The sequence below is a fragment of the Diorhabda sublineata genome, chromosome 8, assembly GCF_026230105.1.
Source record: "Diorhabda sublineata isolate icDioSubl1.1 chromosome 8, icDioSubl1.1, whole genome shotgun sequence".
Taxonomy (NCBI): domain Eukaryota; kingdom Metazoa; phylum Arthropoda; class Insecta; order Coleoptera; family Chrysomelidae; genus Diorhabda; species Diorhabda sublineata.
In genome coordinates this window covers 9638028-9659164 of record NC_079481.1, presented here as the reverse complement: position 1 = coordinate 9659164, position 21137 = coordinate 9638028, and the positions used below count along the sequence as shown (strand labels likewise).

Sequence of the window (21137 nt, the reverse complement as noted above, 5' to 3'; positions counted from 1 at the left end):
TTAAAGTAGCGTTTAAAGCGCGTGGGATATTAAATAACATTAAAACCCCTTGTATAATAATTAAAAAAACAAATTTTCGAGTGCTAAACTGATAGAAATTGTCCAATTTCCAAATTATATTTATTAAAAGCTTCAATGTTTGAATAGAACTAAGGAAAACTCTATTCAAAAAACGTTTTTCAACATTCAACAGATTTTAGAAATTAATTTTCCTTAAAACTCTTTCTCTACACAATTTATTAATAACTATCAAATTTCTTATGTTTCATATATAAATGTCATAATTTGGAACTATAAGGATTTATTTTATGCATTTCGTCCCAAAAAAGCATAGATTTCGTTTCGGGATGTTCATCGTACAATTTAAATTCATCTCCTATATCGAAAACACGAAATTTACTTTTCGTAATCGGCAGCCATTGATTGTTTACTAAATAATCTTTTTTATCAATAGTCGGTTTTCCGAATTTCGCAAAATTTGACCATAACCTAACAGTTTTCCTGATAGCCAATTCTTCTTTGCTACCCTCTTCAACTTCTGGTACAAAATCGCTTTTAAAAAGATAACCACAATCGTCGGCGTGCGCAGCACCTAAAACCAAACATTTTTATACGAGGTAACGTTAAAAAATAAACAGATTGATTTTTAATACATTAATTGTTTTATTTTTGGAAAAATTATACAAAAACCAGTAGAATTTGGACACTTTAAGGGTTGTAAAATTATGATAGATGATCAAAAGCGATCGTAAAAATAGTGAATAGCAGAATTTCCAAGAAAAACCGTAGTTCAAAGAAAATATATCGAAATAGAAACTGCAGTTGAAGAAACCGCTGGAATCTTACACAAACAGTTCAAAAAACAATCAGAAACGTATGAAATTGTCCATAAAAAGCTCAAAATACGCTTTTTTCAAATAATTTTTGGAGTTACCTGGATCTGAAATTCCGTAACTGTTTTTAAGAACATTCAATTCGGTATCGAAGAGAAATCTGTAGAAAAAAATCGGATGCTGATTGGTTTCCACGTGTAGCTTTGCCGTTTTATAAACCTCGTACAGAAAATAATTGTCTGTATACAACTAAAATAAAATTTTTTCATCAATACATATCCAAATAGAAAATAGCATAGTTTATACGAGGTCTGGTTATTAAATAACGAGACTGGTTACGTTGTTTTCAATTGATCCAAGCAGAGCTCTGCTTAACCGCTTCCATCGACTCAAATCGGGTCCCTTTCGAGGCAGATCTTTTCCTAAGTTATCCGAGCAGACCCCTCGACGGAAGAACTCGTTTTAGGACGGTAATAGACGAGATATTTAGTTACCGCAACCATTTAGGAAGCTTTCTAAGCGCGCAGTCTCGTTATTTAACAACCAGACCTCGTATAATGTATACCTTATATATTTGATCGATATTTTTCAATGGATCGTTATCGCCGAAATAAAATTGTTTCACTCTATCAGCTGCTTCCTTATGTAAATTGCTACCGATTCTTAAATTTAGAGATCTCGGTATCAGCGTTTCTGGTACTAAAACCAAATTATTTTTGGCGTTGGTGCAAATAGAATATATAAACATCCCTTCTCTAGATAAACAACCAATCATCATCGGTACTTTGTTATATTTTCCAGATTTAATTATATCTATAGGATCTTCGGTAAGAAAAGCCGGTTCTTTGGTACTTTTTTCTATAACTGGTCCGTATGGAAATAATTCTCCAATTGCGTACAGCTAGAAAATAAATTAATTATAAGTAGAAAAAAAATAGTTTTCAAGTATAACCACCCCATTTAATCTTCAAAGTGAACTAAAGAGATATATTAATAACGTTTTTCTCAAATTTGAATGGTAAATTAGGGACCCAAATCAAATTTATAGATGAGTTTATCAGGAAATCTTCGGTAAAGCAAATTCTATCATTAGAAACCTTGCAATTCGGCCTACATTAAGTCTATAACCGAACTCTTTCCACTGTCATTAGAACCTTTTCGAATCGGGCTACATTAAGTCTATAGCAGAGCTCTCCCTTAAGGTTTCTCAGTGAAAAAATTCTGTCATTAGGACCCTTGCGATACGATCTTTCCGAGCTCTTTCCGATTGGAATATCTTCGGTAATTGCTGCATTAGCTGCTTCAATCATGTCATTTGATTTTGAGCGGAGATACATACAATCGATCCTTGACGAAGCTCTAAAGGTACAAATCGCAAGGCGTCAAAAATGGTGAAAGTTTAGGACATTAAAAGCAATCTATCTGTCATTAAAATCCATGCTATCAATCTAGAAGTCTGGTACACTGATTTTCAACACAGATAAAAGCTATTTTTATAGTTTATCAATTTAAGAAGAAACAGTTGTTATAGTTTTACCAAAAACATCTATAGTCTACAAACCTGCTGCTGAAATATGGGGTGAAAAAACTCAATTTTTAGAGGATTTTTTTAACTTATACCATCTATTGATAATTTTCAGTACACCATAAATATCAAGGTGATGTCTACGTGTAAATTGTTTGAGTTGCTCTTTCTTTTAATATTTTAAAAAACGAATAACGAAGTTCCTTAAAATAATTAGTAAGTATTGAAAAATTAGGGTTAACCTCAAAAAAATCGTTCATTTTCATTTAATCTATAGTTCATTATGAAAATTAATTCTCACCCCCGGTAATTTCTTTATTGTTTCTTCTAATTCATCCAAAGTTAATTGCTGTAAATGTTTAACGAGCTCCTTGTCATTGTTGGTGAAAATACCGGCTTTCTGAGCGAAAATGTGAGCTGTCACTTTATTAGGCAGCGCCCAACCGTTTGTGGCACAACCACTCTGTAGAATAGCTTTATGGAATAAACCTAAAAATATTATTCGACGTTTTTATAATGAATAGTTTTCGTACAAACCTTGTAGTATGTGAGTTTCGTGGGTTGTTACAAATCGGGTTCATTTTTATACAAATTTTGGCTCTTGACACCAAAAAATCACCACCACGACACGATCTGACTATTGTTTTGATTCAGCCATGAAGTTTTCCATTTCAAAATTTTTTTTCCTATTCAGTTAAAAAAATAAACTTTACCCTTTGCCATTGGGGATAATATTAGTAGATGTACAGAGGCGGCTCCGGCACTTTCGCCAAATATCGTAACGTTATTAGGATCACCAGAAAACTGTTTTATATTATCTTGCACCCATTTCAACCCCATTACCATATCTTTAAAAGCCGCGTTGCCTGGTACTCCGGCTTCTGGATCTTCTAAAGCCAAGAAACCTTAAAAATAACAGATTTTTACAGGATTTTATATCACGAATTATATTTTTTTACCTAACGGTCCTAAACGATAATTTATTGTTACTAATACGACGTTTTCCTGTATCAAATAATCCGGTCCGTAGAGTTTATTGGTACTAGAACCAGTCGTGAATCCCCCTCCATGTATCCAAAACATTACAGGTTTTAATTTTTCACTACAAATCTTTGATAAAAAAAATATTATTTCTACAATAGTTTGTATATCTTTACTTACATCCCTCGTATATACATTGAGGTATAAACAATCTTCCGAACCGGAAAATTCCATGAATTGTCTAGCAAAACATTCGTTGCCTTCCTCGGTGGCATCCCGAACGCCTTTCCATTTTTCAGGTGGTTGTGGAGCCTCGAAAATAAAAATTTAAATAAATAAAAATACATCGAAATGTACGCCTATGATCTTAAAATTCTGTTATAAATTAATAGAGTATTTAATATCGTTATTTTATCACTTAAATCTCTATTCTATAACGTTATTTCACTTACCTTAAATCTTAGTTCTCCTAATGGGGGTTTTGCGTATGGTATACCGAGGAAATTATAATATTTTTTACCATACACGTCGTCAAGTATTTTTCCTAATAATTTTCCTTGTTTTACCTGTACAATGGGTTGCGACATTTTCGATGTATCGAACTAAAATTACAACTGGACGAGTAGATAATTTTATAGAAATCAAACACTTCACTTTCGACAGTTATCGCTGGTAAACCTTGGACTCGCTAGTTATTTCGTGAAACCAGGAGCGTATCAAACTCTTATTTATCAAATTGAATGTGAATAATCGATATGTTAAACGTTCGGTGTCAACACTTCTTTGTTTATTGTATCTTATGACAGGTATATTTTCGAAATAAAAGCTATTTCGGATACTAAAAACTGCCTTAGAACACACACGTTATTATAATTTGGATCATTTTCGGTACCCAGATTTGAGAAAAAGGCTCGGCGATCAAAGATTTTCCAATAATAGGCGATGAGTTCTACTGGTCTCTGTCTCTGAAGCCTGAATCACACCATACACAACACTAAAAGGTATTTAGTGGCAAATTTGAATTGAATTTAAATGCTTTTTTCAAACTAACATTTCTATTTGGATTTTAAATACTTTATTTCAATATCATATCATATAAATAATACTTTTATTTATCAATTGCATAGCATTCATACATTAAAATCTTCGTTCACTTAGTTAACTACTAAATGTTATACCTACATATTTCACACGTTGCCTTGATTGTTTTAAAAGTATCTATAAATATATAAAAAATTATTATTTTAATCGTAATTTTGTTTTCTCTAACCTAAAATAGCTAGACGGTTTTTCAAATTTATGGTATATTAAATAAAAATGTAAGGCTACCTAATACTGTAAAGTAATATCTAAGAAAGAAATATCGTGCTATATGTTTTATTCAAATACCTATCAAAGGTTATAAAGTAAATTCATACAAAACGATATAAATAATAATAATAATAATCTTTATAAACAACACAAGGTCCTTTCCTGAACAAATTCTTTGTTTTCAAAAAAGGTGGTGGAGAGGGATATAAGGGCGGATGAATTTTTATTTTAATCTAAATCGGAATCTGATTCCGACGAGGACGAATCAGCTCTTAAATTTATTATTAGAGGTTCCACTTGTTTTTCCATTAAATTATTACATTTTATTTCGAATAATTTTCCCCGAAGGTAGTGCAAGATCGTGATGTGAAGGAACTTATCGGTATTTTTAGGGATGGAAATGATCTAACCGTAATTGTTGACCACCTGATGATAACATTCCATTGTCATTGTGACTCTTGTCGTTTTAGCGTTTTATTGGTGGAATTTAAAATCGGTGCCACTTTTATCCAATATGTAAACATTATAGTCTTGGAATATTTTCTTACCCACACTAACCAAAAGATTGCAACTACAATAAAAACAATAACTTGGTTGCAATGAGGAAAATCGCCCCAGTTTTTATAAATAATAAATATTTATTATGCTTTGTATCCTCAGATGCATTTTGTCAAAATTCTAAAAGTATTAAAGCAAATACGCGTTTAGAAAAGATTGTTCTTCAGATTGAATAAGGTAAATAGACAGTTTAAATTTAATTCCATGAATATCACAGCCACTTTTAACAATAAAATTTATTTTAAAATAGAAGATAGTCAATGTATAACATAACTATAATACCACATATTAAAGAATAATAAAAATTAAAGTACATGTTTAACATACGCATACAGTCACATAATTCTTACTGTAAAAGCGCAGGTTAGAAATGTAGTTTAATTTTTAATTTTTATCAAAGTAAATAAATAACATAATAAAACAAAAGCTTAAAATAATTATTAATATAAAATTTTTAGAATATAATAATAATGAATTAATGTAACGTGCAGCTGTGTGAACTTGACTTTCTCGGACATTGCTTCAACCAATACGAATCGTTATAAAAGGTACCACAGCATCCCATGAGCCGATCACGCGTTTTTATTGCTCTCACTACCGACCGGCCAGATTATAGCATCTCTACACCTATTCTCTTTTCAAGCCAACCCAAAAATTGCAATAAACTCGAAAAAGTTCACATCAAGTCTATACCCGAGTTCTTTTTTTTCTGTCATTAGGACCTTTGTGACACGGTATACATCAAGTCTATAGCGGAGCACTTGCTAAAGGTTTCTCAGGATCTCTTTAGTGAAAAAAATTCTGTCATTAGGATCTTTGTGAGACTGTCTACATCAAGTCTATAGCCGAGCTTTTCCCTTTGTCATTAGAACCTTTGCAAATCGGCCTAAATCATGTCGAGGGGTCGATTTTAACGGTTCAAATGAATAAAAAGAAATAAAACGTACAAATAGCTATAATTTTTTTATTACAAAATCGAATTTTAAATAAATAAATTCATAAAAATAATAATACTAGTACTACGTATCGGGAAAATCGAGTAATTATACTATGACATTGTTATTTTTTTACATTCCCACATTTTTTATCAACTTTTATCTTTTATCTTAACCTAAAATCACATAATTTGAAACTAAATTTTATAAGTTTTATACATATCTTCCCAAAATTTCACTCTTTTCTCCTCAAAGTTTTTGGTAATAGTAATTTTTCTATTAATATCGAAAATATTTGCTATACTTTCATCCTGCACCGTATTCCAAATCGTATTATCGAAAATTTCTTCAGGTTTCGGCGTAGGATTACCAAATCTAGCGAAATCCGTCCAAAGTTTAACAAACCTCTGTATATATTTATCTTCTTCGCTGCCCCTAACGATACTCGGGTTAATATGAGTGCTAAACAGGTAAAACAGATCGTCGGCGTGGGATACACCTTGTATATGCTTCACTGGAAGTTTTTCTCGTAGGTTTTGAAAGAATGTCTTCAAACTCGATCCACCAGAAATTTTCGTTAACGCCGATAGAACCAACATCGTTTTCAGATGCTTAACTTCACAAACTTTCTTTAAGAAGTTTAAAGAACTCACTAAACTCATTCTGTAAACGTAAACGGGATTATAACCGTGTCGTTTCATTAATTTTATGGTTTTTTGGATACCATAAAGAAACTGCGTGTCGCTCAACATCTACAATAAAACAAGTTTCGTTGTATTATTATAATTAAATAAATTCAAGACTTATAACTTACCACGTATCTATCGTTTATGTTTTTTTCTGATAGATCTCTGTCTTCGTAATAAAATTTCTGCATTTTCTGCGCTATTTCTTTAGCTTTTTCCGATTTTTGTGTAACATTCATATCGACCGGTATATCTCTTTCTAAATTTTCCGGAAGACCCGCATCGTTTCTGGTTCTTCTCAGTAGCTCGTACAAAAGACCTTCCATCGATGTATATCCTATTATACAAGGTACTTGATGGTATTTTCCGTTTTTCATTATTTCTTCGGGATTTTCAGTTAAAAATGCCCCTGTGTGCGGATATTCCACTACGGGAACGAATGGCCTTTGAAAACTAGCAAAAAATGCCTGGAATTAAAAAAAATTATGTATCCGATTATTTCAAGGATAAAATTATACTCACGTCTTCTATTTTGCATTGCGCGGTAACTAGACTTTTGGCACTAGCTCTACATAGTTTTTGGAAAACTGTTTTTTCATCTACGTCTTTATAACCCATAGCTTTAGCTATAGCTTTGAAATTATTCGTACCTTTAGCCCAAGAATTGAAGGCGCAACCGCTTTGCATAATTGCTTTATGAAATAATCCTAAAAATAATACAGAAACGAAATTCACGAATTTTTTTATATATTTTTCTCATTAAATACCTTTCGAAAGCGGTGAAAGTAAAAGATAATGAACCGAAGCACTACCGGCACTTTCTCCGAATATCGTGACGTTATTTGGGTCCCCACCGAATTTGTCGATGTGTTTCTGTACCCATTTTAAAGCTAAAACTTGATCTTTCAAACCCGCGTTACCAGGTACACCCAAAGATTGATCCGTCATAGAAAGAAACCCTGTAATTTTAATAATAACAAGTTTTAAATATAAACGTTTAATAATTATCACCTAATATATACAAATATCAATCTAGTTTCATTTGATTAACCCGGTATATCATTATCTGTTGTTAATTCAAAATTATTTATTAAAAAATAAACTTTTATCAACACACCTCGTATATATCAAATATCACAGATCTAACTCTATTTGAATTCCCTGGTACATTATTTTAATCGAAAAAAATCTATATAAAATTTTTAATAATAAACTTTTGAGACAATCTGTATATATATATTGAATATTTAATCAACATTTATTTATCTTTATTTGACTCACCTGGTAAATTACTTTAATCAAAATCACTATAATTTATTAATTGTATTAAATATTTGTTATTCATTCATAATAATTGATAATTAACACACCCTGTATATATTAATTATCTATTCAACATAATTAGAGTCACCTGGTATATTATTATTATTAAAATTAACATAATTTTTTCAGTTTTTATTAAGAATTTTTTGTTATTCGTGCAAAATAAATAATAAACTTTTATAACACCTTGTATACATTGAATATCGAATCAACGTAGATTTAATTTTATTCGAATCACCTAGCACATGATTTTTATGGAAATTATGATTTCTAATTCTCATTAATTTTTTTTATTGTTAATTAAACATATAGATGACAAAATTTCAATATACCTCGTATATACAAATAACCTAATCAAGTAAGATCAAAAGAAAATGAATGCAATCACTAATTGCCCCCCCTTCATTTAGCATCAAATTTGAACTAGTTTCTTTCAACTTGTTCTATATATTTAATTATGACAAAAAAATTTATTTTCAATATGTCTATAATGTAATTTATTACCTAATTATTCATTATAATAAATATTTTATTTTTAAATTGGAATAATGAATAATATAAATAATAACATAGTTTTAATTATCCCGGTATATCCATATTCATTTGACACATAAATGAAATCAGAAGAAGTGAATGCAATCACTAATCACCTCTCTTTGTTTAACACCTATCAAAATAATACGATTGATTAGTCTAGAGTCTAGACGATCTAGTCAGTGTTGCAGACAGTGTGTTTCAACGTTGTTTACTTGATTTATGTAAAGTTTTATTGAAAGTGAAATTTTTATATGTATGTAGTGCAAATAAATGTTGATATATTCAAAATTAGGGTGAGAATTATATGATTTAAATAATGTTATAGAAAGTCAAAGTTTCTTTTCACATATCCAATTTATAACATTCAATTATTCAACATTGACACTTTGTCTATGGAAGCCATTTGCATATATTAACTTTGTTTTATTTATTTATTCATTCATTTGTTGTTTCCAACCTTCTAATTTTCTTTTTTACTGCATTCCTATCAATTTTGTTGTTTTGTAATAATATAGATTGACTCATACATCTATAGATAGAAACTACTTCCTAATTAACATACAGGGTGATTTATTATTTCGGTTATATTCAAGAAGAGATTTCTGAATATTGTTTTTTGTTTCACAGATGTTTCTTACGTTTTTTCGCATGTGTAGTGGTATGCCTAAAGGTAGGTGCATATTGAGAGTGAATGATTAATAAAATTATACTTTAATTTTAAATATACAGGTTCAGTAAAAATGCTACATGTTTTTAAAAAGTTAAATCGATATTAATTAATTAATTAACAAGTATTTTAGGTTTGAATATTTTCTTATTTATATTTGATATTTGTTAATGTGTGTTTGGAATTGCGATTCTGATTATATAACTTTCTCTGGGGGCAATAAAGACTCGTAGTTTTCGAAAATGTTTTTCCAAATGTAAACATCAATATAATTTTTAAAATTTCTTCAAGTTTTTTCAATAAAAATAAAATTTTCTTAAATAACTAGGACAAGGCTGTCGGGTTACGCTTTTTTCTTCATAATAATCGATTATTATGGGAAATTAGTTACTCTATAAACATAGATACTAGACTTATGGTTGCTCTAACGTAGTGGACTACCAAGTTTGTATCATAGAGAAGGTTTTGTAATGTGTGAGTTAATGTAAGTTATAAATGTGGTACGGCAACCGCTCGTCGCGAAATCGGTTCGATTTTGTTGGAATTTCAAGTGAAAATGGTTGAAAATATAGTCTAGTTTTAATGGTTCACGATTCGAGTTGATGTAACACCATGGGAATCGATGGGTGAGTGATATTTTGATAATTTAAATCCGTTTTAATATTTACGAAACTAGTATCACCTTTTGTAATTGAAATTATGTGTAAATAACGAAATAATTTATGTATTCGCTTGAAAAAAAATGGTTTTATTTTGCTTATATTCCAAAATGAAATAATTAAATTATTCGTTTGATTTTGTTTACTTTGTATATATTAATATTTTATTACGTAAATGACAATCAATTTTTAAAACTTTTTATTTAATTACAAAATTTTTCGTTTGATACCTTGGCAGCCTTGACGAGATCATCATTGAATCGATTTTTGATTAATTTTAGGTTCACACTTTCTGAATACGTTCACTACTAGAAATGTCAAAGTTCAAAATGACAATGTCAGATTTGACGTATTGAAATCAGTGTTGCCATATCTAAAGAACTTGAATATCAACTCTCTTAACATTGTTTTAACCTTAGTTTGTCTATTAATTCAGATAAATGAAATTTTTTTCTTACCGAACACTCCAAGTCGATAATTGATTGTTACAAATACAATATTCTCGGTCATTAGGTAATTTGGGCCGATGAGTTGCGATTTATTCGATCCGTAAATAAATCCACCACCGTGTATAAAAACCATGACAGGTTTCTTTGGAATTAGCTGCATATTTTTTCTCTGAAACTGCAAGTTAAACCTTAACGTTTTAACTAATAATATTTTAAGTTTTTTTTTTGTACAGAAATTTTCTTATTCTTTATACAATCGAATTTATTATTGCTACTTACGTTTTTCGTATAAATATTCAAGTTTAAACAATTATCTTCATGTCCAATGTGATATTTAAAAGTTAAATCCAACGAAGGACATTCGTATCCTTCTTTAGTACCATCTCTGACGCCTTCCCATGGTTCAGCTGCTTCAGGTGCCTAAAATCAATACGTAATGATATTTATTCAATGTATCTACATAATTATTAATTAAAAATAATTAGTCGTATAGAAAAAATAGATGAATCAAGCTTGTATTCCTTTTTAATACGTTTTTATTGGATAATTTGGTACATTGTAAATGTCTTCTTCATCAATCTTTTTAATTATATTAACAAATTTTTATTTCACATTTGTTTTATCCAATAAAATCTGCAGTTTTGAATGCTTGTGCTACAGCAGAACCAAGTCCAAGTTGGAAACATCTTCCACATCAAGTTTTGGCTTGTCTCCATTCATTATTTTTCCGATTTGAAAGCGCATAGAAGAAAACATCATTTTTTATCATTATCTCAGTAGAATTTGATTTCATCACGAATTTTCTTTATGGATTTTTTCGACATCGTCTCCAGTAGCGACCAGGATATCTGCAATCCTCTTGCAGGTAGCTCCAAGTCGATCACTCACGTTTAATTTGAGGTGTTAGTTTTCTAGTTTTCTTTTTTCCTTAAGATATTCTCCATTTTCTTACGGTCGCTTCTAATCTCATATATTTCGCTCTGGTTCCCTTTTTTGTAGAATTTCTTCTTTATTATTTTTTTATTCCATGTGAATGACGATAGCTCACTTTGGAACAAACAACGTTTTAATGTGATTTCCTTTTATAGATTTTCTTCATTTTTTTAGATCTCTTTTTATTCCATTTCTTTACTTTCGTCTTGTCCTATCAGGAGTTTTTTCGTCACCTTTTCTCAATTTAGATTGTCATCGTTAATACTGTCTTTTATTTTCCTATCTTTTTTGTTCTTTCCAACTTTTATTTTCCGCTATCTTCCTCGTATTTTCTCTCTTGGATATCTTCGCTATATTTTTGTTTTTAAACGCCTTTTTTATATTTCTATTTCTAGCTTTCGTCTAAAATATACAAAAAACTATAAATATTTATAATTTATAATCTGAATAATGACGTCGTGTCACTTATGACGTTTTTAGTTGTTTCAAAAAAAAAAAAAATAAAAACTATTGATAAGTTTATTTAGAAATTCGAATTACATGTGTCGGAGAAATTTGATTTTATCAATATTTATTTAACCCTATACGCAATGTATAGTTCGCAATTTGTTTTGTTTATTTTCCGGATATCGATAAGACAACGTACATACGAGGGTGATCCCATTAGTACCTAGCCAAATAAAAAAATATAATTTCTTCATTGTTGGAAAATTTTGGATCCACGTTTCATAAAACTTTTTTATTTTTATGAAACACTCGATGGAAACATCTTCATTACTATGTTTTTGTTTCCTTATTAGCAAACGGTGCATCCATCTTGTACACAGCTTTCTCGTGTCGATATTTTCTACAACATTTCGTCGTCACCTCATTTGGACTGCGATGCTGGTCCTGTACGGTTTTGTCTCGCTCAGAGTACAATCTAGTTCAGCTTTTATATTGATCCTCGTAAATTTATGTTAAATGATAACAATTAGTTTCGTCTAATGTCGTTTTCTTTCAAAGTTTTCTTGACTTTGTTCGATTAGTATGTAACTAGATTCAATGTAAAACAATTTAAAGCACCACATGTGTTTAAATTACCTTATGTACAAAATAGTATCTCTAAATGAGAAGGCATTTTTACGTTGAAGAATTTTTATTATACAAGTTTCCATTGCATCACGATTTGATTATAAATAATTGTGAAAAAAAATGCGTAATTTTCTGTATCAAACTATAATTTTTTTGATACCTTCGAGTGCCTCAATACTTCATTAATGGTTTTATGGAAAAAAAATATAATTATTAAAACCTAAATACTTAATAATCCATTTTAAAGAATTACTTTAGAATAATGCATATTAAAATCAAATTAGTACTTATACCAAATACGTAATATTCAAAAAATGATTCCAAATAAATAAATTTCGTATAACTGTATTATCAATTTAAATATATTATATAAAAAAATTCTCTACGCGCCAAATTTGTCGAATTATCGTTTTTCTAAATCTCATGCACGCTTAACGAACGCAGAGTCTACGCGCTAGAATTTACCGAATTATCGTTTTTCTAAAACTCATACACGCAGAATTACGCGCTAAATTTGACGAGTTATCGTTTTTCTAAATCTCATGCACGCAGAATCTACGCGCTAAATTTGCCGCGTTATCGTTTTTCTAAAACTCGTGCACGCAGAATCTACGCGCTAAATTTGCGAATTATCGTTTTTCTAAAACTCATGCACGCAGAATCTACGCGCTAAATTTGCCGAGTTATCGTTTTTCTAAAACTCGTGCACGTAGAGTCTACGCGCTAAATTTGCCGAATTATCGTTTTTCAGAAACTCGTGGACGCAAAATCTACGCGCTAAATTTGCGAATTATCGTTTTTCTAAAACTCATGCACGCAGAATCTACGCGCTAAATTTGCCGAGTTATCGTTTTTCTAAAACTCGTGCACGTAGAGTCTACGCGCTAAATTTGCCGAATTATCGTTTTTCAGAAACTCATGCACGCAAAATCTACGCGCTAAATTTGCCGAATTATCGTTTTTCTAAAATTCATGCACGCAAAATCTACGCGCTAAATTTGCAAATTATCGTTTTTCTAAAACTCATGCACGCAGAATCTACGCACTAAATTTGCCGAATTATCGTTTTTCTAAAACTCATGCACGCAGAATCTACGCGCTAAATTTGCCGAGTTATCGTTTTTCTAAAACTCGTGCACGTAGAGTCTACGCGCTAAATTTGCCGAATTATCGTTTTTCAGAAACTCGTGGACGCAAAATCTACGCGCTAAATTTGCGAATTATCGTTTTTCTAAAACTCATGCACGCAGAATCTACGCGCTAAATTTGCCGAGTTATCGTTTTTCTAAAACTCGTGCACGCAGAATCTACGCGCTAAATTTGCGAATTATCGTTTTTCTAAAACTCATGCACGCAGAATCTACGCGCTAAATTTGCCGAGTTATCGTTTTTCTAAAACTCGTGCACGTAGAGTCTACGCGCTAAATTTGCCGAGTTATCGTTTTTCTAAAACTCATGCACGCAGAATCTACGCACTAAATTTGCCGAGTTATCGTTTTTCTAAAACTCGTGCACGTAGAGTCTACGCGCTAAATTTGCCGAATTATCGTTTTTCAGAAACTCGTGGACGCAAAATCTACGCGCTAAATTTGCGAATTATCGTTTTTCTAAAACTCATGCACGCAGAATCTACGCGCTAAATTTGCCGAGTTATCGTTTTTCTAAAACTCGTGCACGTAGAGTTTACGCACTAAATTTGCCGAATTATCGTTTTTCATAAACTCATGCACGCAAAATCTACGCGCTAAATTTGCCGAATTATCGTTTTTCAGAAACTCATGCACGCAAAATCTACGCGCTAAATTTGCCGAATTATCGTTTTTCTAAAACTCATGCACGCAAAATCTACGCGCTAAATTAGCCGAGTTATCGTTTTTCTAAAACTCGTGCACGTAGAGTCTACGCGCTAAATTTGCCGAATTATCGTTTTTCAGAAACTCATGCACGCAAAATCTACGCGCTAAATTTGCGAATTATCGTTTTTCTAAAACTCATGCACGCAGAATCTACGCACTAAATTTGCCGAATTATCGTTTTTCTAAAACTCATGCACGTAGAATCTACGCGCTAAATTTGCCGAGTTATCGTTTTTCTAAAACTCGTGCACGTAGAGCCTACGCGCTAAATTTGCCGAATTATCGTTTTTCAGAAACTCATGCACGCAAAATCTACGCGCTAAATTTGCCAATTATCGTTTTTCTAAAACTCATGCACGCAAAATCTACGCGCTAAATTTGCGAATTATCGTTTTTCTAAAACTCATGCACGCAGAATCTACGCACTAAATTTGCCGAGTTATCGTTTTTCTAAAACTCGTGCACGTAGAGTTTACGCGCTAAATTTGCCGAATTATCGTTTTTCATAAACTCATGCACGCAAAATCTACGCGCTAAATTTGCCGAATTATCGTTTTTCAGAAACTCATGCACGCAAAATCTACGCGCTAAATTTGCCGAATTATCGTTTTTCTAAAACTCATGCACGCAAAATCTACGCGCTAAATTAGCCGAGTTATCGTTTTTCTAAAACTCGTGCACGTAGAGTCTACGCGCTAAATTTGCGGAATTATCGTTTTTCAGAAACTCATGCACGCAAAATCTACGCGCTAAATTTGCGAATTATCGTTTTTCTAAAACTCATGCACGCAGAATCTACGCACTAAATTTGCCGAATTATCGTTTTTCTAAAACTCATGCACGTAGAATCTACGCGCTAAATTTGCCGAATTATCGTTTTTCTAAAACTCGTGCACGTAGAGCCTACGCGCTAAATTTGCCGAATTATCGTTTTTCTAAAACTCATGCACGTAGAATCTACGCACTAAATTTGCCGAATTATCGTTTTTCTAAAACTCATGCACGCAGAATCTACGCACTAAATTTGCCGAATTATCGTTTTTCTAAAACTCGTGCACGTAGAGCCTACGCGCTAAATTTGCCGAATTATCGTTTTTCAGAAACTCATGCACGCAAAATCTACGCGCTAAATTTGCCAATTATCGTTTTTCTAAAACTCATGCACGCAAAATCTACGCGCTAAATTTGCGAATTATCGTTTTTCTAAAACTCATGCACGCAGAATCTACGCACTAAATTTGCCGAGTTATCGTTTTTCTAAAACTCGTGCACGTAGAGTCTACGCGCTAAATTTGCCGAATGATCGTTTTTCTAAATCTTATGCACGCAGAATCTACGCGCTAAATTTGCCGAATTATCATTTTTCTAAAAATCATGCACGCAGAATCTACGCGGTAAATTTGCCGAATTGTCGTTTGCTTTAAACTCATTCACGCATATCGAACATAGAATCTACGCGCTAAATTTGCCGAATTATCGTTTTTCTAAAACTCATGCACGCAGAATCTACGCACTAAATTTGCCGAGTTATCGTTTTTCTAAAACTCGTGCACGTAGAGTCTACGCGCTAAATTTGCCGAATGATCGTTTTTCTAAAACTCATGCACGCAGAATCTACGCACTAAATTTGCCGAGTTATCGTTTTTCTAAAACTCGTGCACGTAGAGTCTACGCGCTAAATTTGCCGAATGATCGTTTTTCTAAATCTTATGCACGCAGAATCTACGCGCTAAATTTGCCGAATTATCATTTTTCTAAAACTCATGCACGCAGAATCTACGCGGTAAATTTGCCGAATTATCGTTTTTCTAAAACTCATGCACGCAGAATCTACGCACTAAATTTGCCGAGTTATCGTTTTTCTAAAACTCGTGCACGTAGAGTCTACGCGCTAAATTTGCCGAATGATCGTTTTTCTAAATCTTATGCACGCAGAATCTACGCGCTAAATTTGCCGAATTATCATTTTTCTAAAACTCATGCACGCAGAATCTACGCGGTAAATTTGCCGAATTGTCGTTTGCTTTAAACTCATTCACGCATATCGAACATAGAATCTACGCGCTAAATTTGCCGAATTATCGTTTTTCTAAAACTCATGCACGCAGAATCTACGCGCTAAATTTGCCAAATTGTCGTTTGCTTTAAACTCATTCACGCATATCGAACATAGAATCTACGCGCTAAATTTGCCGAATTATCGTTTTTCTAAATCTCATGCACGCATAACGAACGCAAAATCTACGGGCCAAATTTGCCGAATTGTAGTTTTTTTAAAACTCATGCACGCATAACGAACGCAGAGTCTTCGAATACGAACTTTTTTTGAGACACCTTGTATCATTTCTCTGTTATGAACGTTTATCAACGTTTTCTATTATTTATGATTCACTCTGTGTATTTTTGATATTTTACGTGATAAATTTGGATATATTTTTTGAATTTTCAATAAAATAATTTAGATTAGTACTTATAAAATTAGGGGTTGTCAATTTCGAATGTTATTGCTGGTTGAGGACTCAAAATAAAACTATTCAAGAGTTTTTCAAAATCCGTCGTTTCGATCTTCATCAGCGCTTTTTAAAACCTTGATAAAGATCGTTGGTATTTCAAAAAACTCTTGGACAGTTTTATTTTGAGTCCCCAATGTCGAAAATTAATATTTTTTAGGTTAGGCTAGGGCTTTGTTTTCAAATTGAAATTAAAATACGAAATTTTTCAAAATTTTTAACTTTTAGTATAACATTGAATCAAAAAGAAGTTGGCGGAATTTTCCAAAATACATTTCAAAATTAAAAGTGAATTAGAACGAAAATAAAAAGCAGAATTTAGTTTTCAAATTTTATGGGATAGAATATGACAGATTTATTTTTGCTACGTGAAAGTAAGAAAATTATTATACAATAAAAATCGCGAGATGGAAATAAAAAATTGATAACCAAAAATGACACAATTTGTGATTCAAAATCGAAAACAATGGTTTTATTATAACGATTTCAAGTACACACTTAAAATTTCTGAAGTATTTATATAAATATCAAAAATATTCAAATTTTGGTTTTATCATTTTGTTAAAAAAAGATATCAAGGTACTTAACAGATACTTAATAATAAAATTCTTACTTTTCACATAGATAATTAAATTAGAAAAATTTTTTATTCATTTCGAAAAAAAATTCTAGAAACTAAACCGTATTTTCGATGTTCTTTTAATTGGAAATGATAATATGAAATAGTAAAAAGAAAGTTCAAGTTCAAATTCGTATATTTTTGATGTCAAGGTCAATATCAAAAAAGCTCACCTTAAATCTTAATTCTCCAATGGGTGGTTTCGCGTAAGGTATACCGCTGAAACTATAAAAAATCCCATCGTGGTAATCTCTCTGTAATTTCCCACGAATTTTCCCGACATCTGTATTAACTACTATTTCATCGGACATAATTTTTATTCTTCTCGAACGTTAATGCGCGTCACACTCTCTCTTCAATTTAATTTGTAGGTCGTTCCAACTTATGTTATAAATCCGTTTCGGTAGAGATGGGAACGGCTAGTTCCGTTTTTACGGTACCGAAGTATTTCGGCGGCTAAGATTCTGTGATTTTATCAAAAAAAAAAAGAAAATCAATGTTTTCACTGTCCAAAAATGTTTTGTATTTGCTTCGTGGAGAATGATTCGTTGTCTGCGATTGAGCTTTTTCATAGCGACCATGATTGAACTTAATTAGCAACCCCCGTATGTCAACGAACGATGAACAAATTCTCCTTTGTTGACAGGACATACAAATTTATTTGTTATGAATAAATTGAAGCTAACAACTCATCGTTTTCAGTCGATTAATTTAGTTATAGTCCATTCATATATATCGCGAAAGTTGATCTAAATCTTTCCAAAGAATTAAAAGAATCGTTGGATGTGATTCATGTTATACGATAGACCGATCCAAAATAACTTTACAGATATCATCAAGAAATTTTTTCCTTCTCTATACATCCATGTGATATGTAATAGATAATTTTTGGATGATGTTATTTCGCGTTATCAGTTACCACCAAATTATTTTTGTTCATACAACATTGTTTATAAACATATCTTATCTTTTCGCGAGTTTTATTTACAATTGAGTTTTCGAAATTACTTCATTTTCTGTACACTTTAAATTTTAAAAATCTATATTAATCCTATTAATAAACAAATTTCAAATAATTAATCAATAATTTTATATTTTTTTCCTCCACTGTCACGTGTGTCATAGCTGTCAAAATGTCAAGTGGATATTTTCTCTTTCTCCACTGTCACGTGTGTCGTATCTGTCATAGTCCAGTCAAAAAAACAATAAAAAAAGGTCTTAACTTCGTAAATTTTTGAGATAACTAAAGAAATTTAAATGTCTTATTTTGCTTTTTCATTTGAAATATGTATAAAATGGATTCGTATTTACATATATATTTTTTTAAAGTCACTCGTATATGTCATTTGGTTTATAGATTACAACTCATTTAATTTTCAAGTTATCCGAGCCTTCAAAAAATCATTTTAAATGCCATTTAAAGAGCTTTAAGGTCTGTAATTTTGACATTTCAATACCAAACCCCTAAATTAGAATTTCTGAAGACTATATCTTTGTTAAAATTAATTAATTGTTATTGAAATTTTTAAGAATTAAAAAAAAGCTGATGGAATCGTATTTCTAAAATTATTACATTAAAGCCGTTCAAACTTCTTCTTTTTCTCATTTTTCCTTTCGCCCTGTCGTCGAAAATGTTTTAATTATCCATCTCTTTTCTTTGTTTGTCTTGTACCTTTACTTGGACTGCCTCTTCTTCTTTCTTATATTTCTTGCTTTCCGTATTGTTTTTGTTTCTTTCTTTGATTGTTTCTTGTTGCAAGTTGATGAACATTCAACCGCCGACATCACCTCTTCATTATTGGAAAATCTTCGACCACCGAGGCATTTTTTCAAGTTTATAATACGAGGGGGCATCCCAAAGAACCTTGTGTGTAGATGTGAGCCGGTTCTCAATTTTCAGTTTAAACTTAACGTCAATTCTTCCAAAGTCGATTTTCCATCATCTGAAAAATCCATAAATGTTTTCCATACTAATTTTTTATTGTAAAAATTATTTTTTGTATATTTAATGCTATAATTTCATTAATATTCTCGTTAGCTTTCGAAAAAATCAATATCGATATAAATCAATGTCTGTATAAGATTTTTTTTTCCATCCATATTCGTTGCAACAACTTTATTAACCTTTGATAAAAGTAACAAGGAAACGTATCTTTGAAAGGGGTCGAAAGTCAACATAATAATCGTATAAAAATCCCTTTTCGACTTATTCAAATGTTAAATTTATTACATCAGAAACTTTACAAATAAATAATCTCATATTTATTTAATTTAATCATAAAAACAAGGATGTTGATATAAAAATCAAATAATAATAAGTATACAACGCAGCTGCCTTATAAAACATCCTGTATATTACGAAATAATAATTTTCAAACGTAAAATTTTCGAAACTACGTAAATTTATCGATTCACTAATAAATTTTCCACGAGAATTTATTCCGGCAGCTAAACATATCCGCCGAAGCGTAATTCCTTGATAAATCTGTTAAAACTCGATTTCGAAGTTAATTTTATGTATAAAGTTGAATATTTGGTTTTGCTAGTTTATGGTCAAACTACCAGAAGCTTTTGCAGTTTCCTCTATCTTCGTTGTTGCAGATTTGCAGAAGTTTCCTCAACCCACCACATTTGGCTGATCACTGCGAAGCTGGTAATTTTGATATCATCCCCGTAATGTCATTAAATTCTATATTTCAAATAGTTCACTAGTAACTGCAAAATGATTAATTTAGAATTATGTTTTTTATTTGAAAATGTATATCACCATCTATCGTAAAATTTTGAAAATCTAGACTCGAAGATTTCGATAATATTGACGAGAATTTCTACTACCGATCGCTAGATGGCGAAGTATGTACCATAGCGAATATTTTTTTCATATTAACCGATGTATATTTAATGAACGATTACGACCCCCTAGTTTAAAGTTAAATATTCATCTAATTTACTGGATTCACGTGAATTTAAATATAAGTAAAAAAATATTATCATCAATTACTTTAAATAAAATTAATTATTGTGAGTACAAAAATAAAAACTTGTCAATCAAGTTTTAATAATATTTTCTTCGTAGCTCGTAAATTAAATTGTCAGATCTGTTATAATCAAATTAATACACTTTAAAATATATATATATATATATATATATATATATATATATATATATATATATATATAATAAAGAAATAAATTTTGAATTGTTTTACCCAAATTATGAAAGCTATTTCTGAAGAAATTAATGTATTTCTGATAATCAATTTATTTTTTAAGATTAATCTTCTTGACATATATCTCACTTAGTAAAAAATTGGTTCCCAAAAACACGTGAAAATTGATGTTCTAACCTATTTTGGTACTTTATTAAAATATGACTTCAAATTGACAAATTCCTTGGAGGCAGATTCTCAATTCTAAGAAGGTTCGCAATTCTGGCGAAATTCGACGCAGTTCTGGGAAAGTTTGACGCAATTTTGGGAGACTTTGACGCAATTTTGGGAGATTTTGACACAATTCTGGGAATGTTCAACGCCATTCTGAGAAAGTTCGATGCAATGCTGAGAAAGTTTGACACAATTCTAGGAAAGTTCGAGGCAATTCTGGCTAGGTTCGCAATTCTGGGAAAATTCGACGCAATTCTGGGAAAGTTCGACGCAATTCTGGGTAGGTTCGCAATTCTGG

At 31.2% G+C, this 21137-nt stretch overlaps 1 protein-coding gene across 1 annotated transcript; it reads right to left on the bottom strand.

Moving 5' to 3' along the window:
* Positions 1 to 101: 101 nt before the first annotated feature.
* On the bottom strand, positions 102 to 17821 carry LOC130447884 (uncharacterized). Its single transcript, XM_056784927.1, has 15 exons — positions 17630 to 17821; positions 10744 to 10884; positions 10474 to 10639; positions 7597 to 7788; positions 7352 to 7536; positions 6958 to 7296; positions 6342 to 6895; positions 5209 to 5221; positions 3792 to 3941; positions 3318 to 3651; positions 3072 to 3263; positions 2660 to 2847; positions 1399 to 1734; positions 935 to 1082; positions 102 to 592 (listed from the first exon to the last, which is right to left on the bottom strand). The coding sequence occupies exons 1-15, from the start codon at positions 17765 to 17767 to the stop codon at positions 279 to 281; spliced, it is 3390 nt and encodes a 1129-aa protein (XP_056640905.1). The 5' UTR covers positions 17768 to 17821; the 3' UTR covers positions 102 to 278.
* Positions 17822 to 21137: the final 3316 nt, after the last annotated feature.

What these genes read in the sequence shown, in the direction of transcription:
- LOC130447884 (XM_056784927.1), bottom strand. Translation starts at nt 17,767, where the DNA reads ATGTCCGATGAAATAGTAGTTAATACAGATGTCGGGAAAATTCGTGGG. An exon ending in TTATCGACTTGGAGTGTTCG is followed by an intron (nt 7,789 to 10,473) that starts GTAAGAAAAAAA and finishes TTAAAATTACAG; the next exon opens with GGTTTCTTTCTATGACGGAT. An exon ending in CGCAATGCAAAATAGAAGAC is followed by an intron (nt 7,297 to 7,351) that starts GTGAGTATAATT and finishes TTTTAATTCCAG; the next exon opens with GCATTTTTTGCTAGTTTTCA.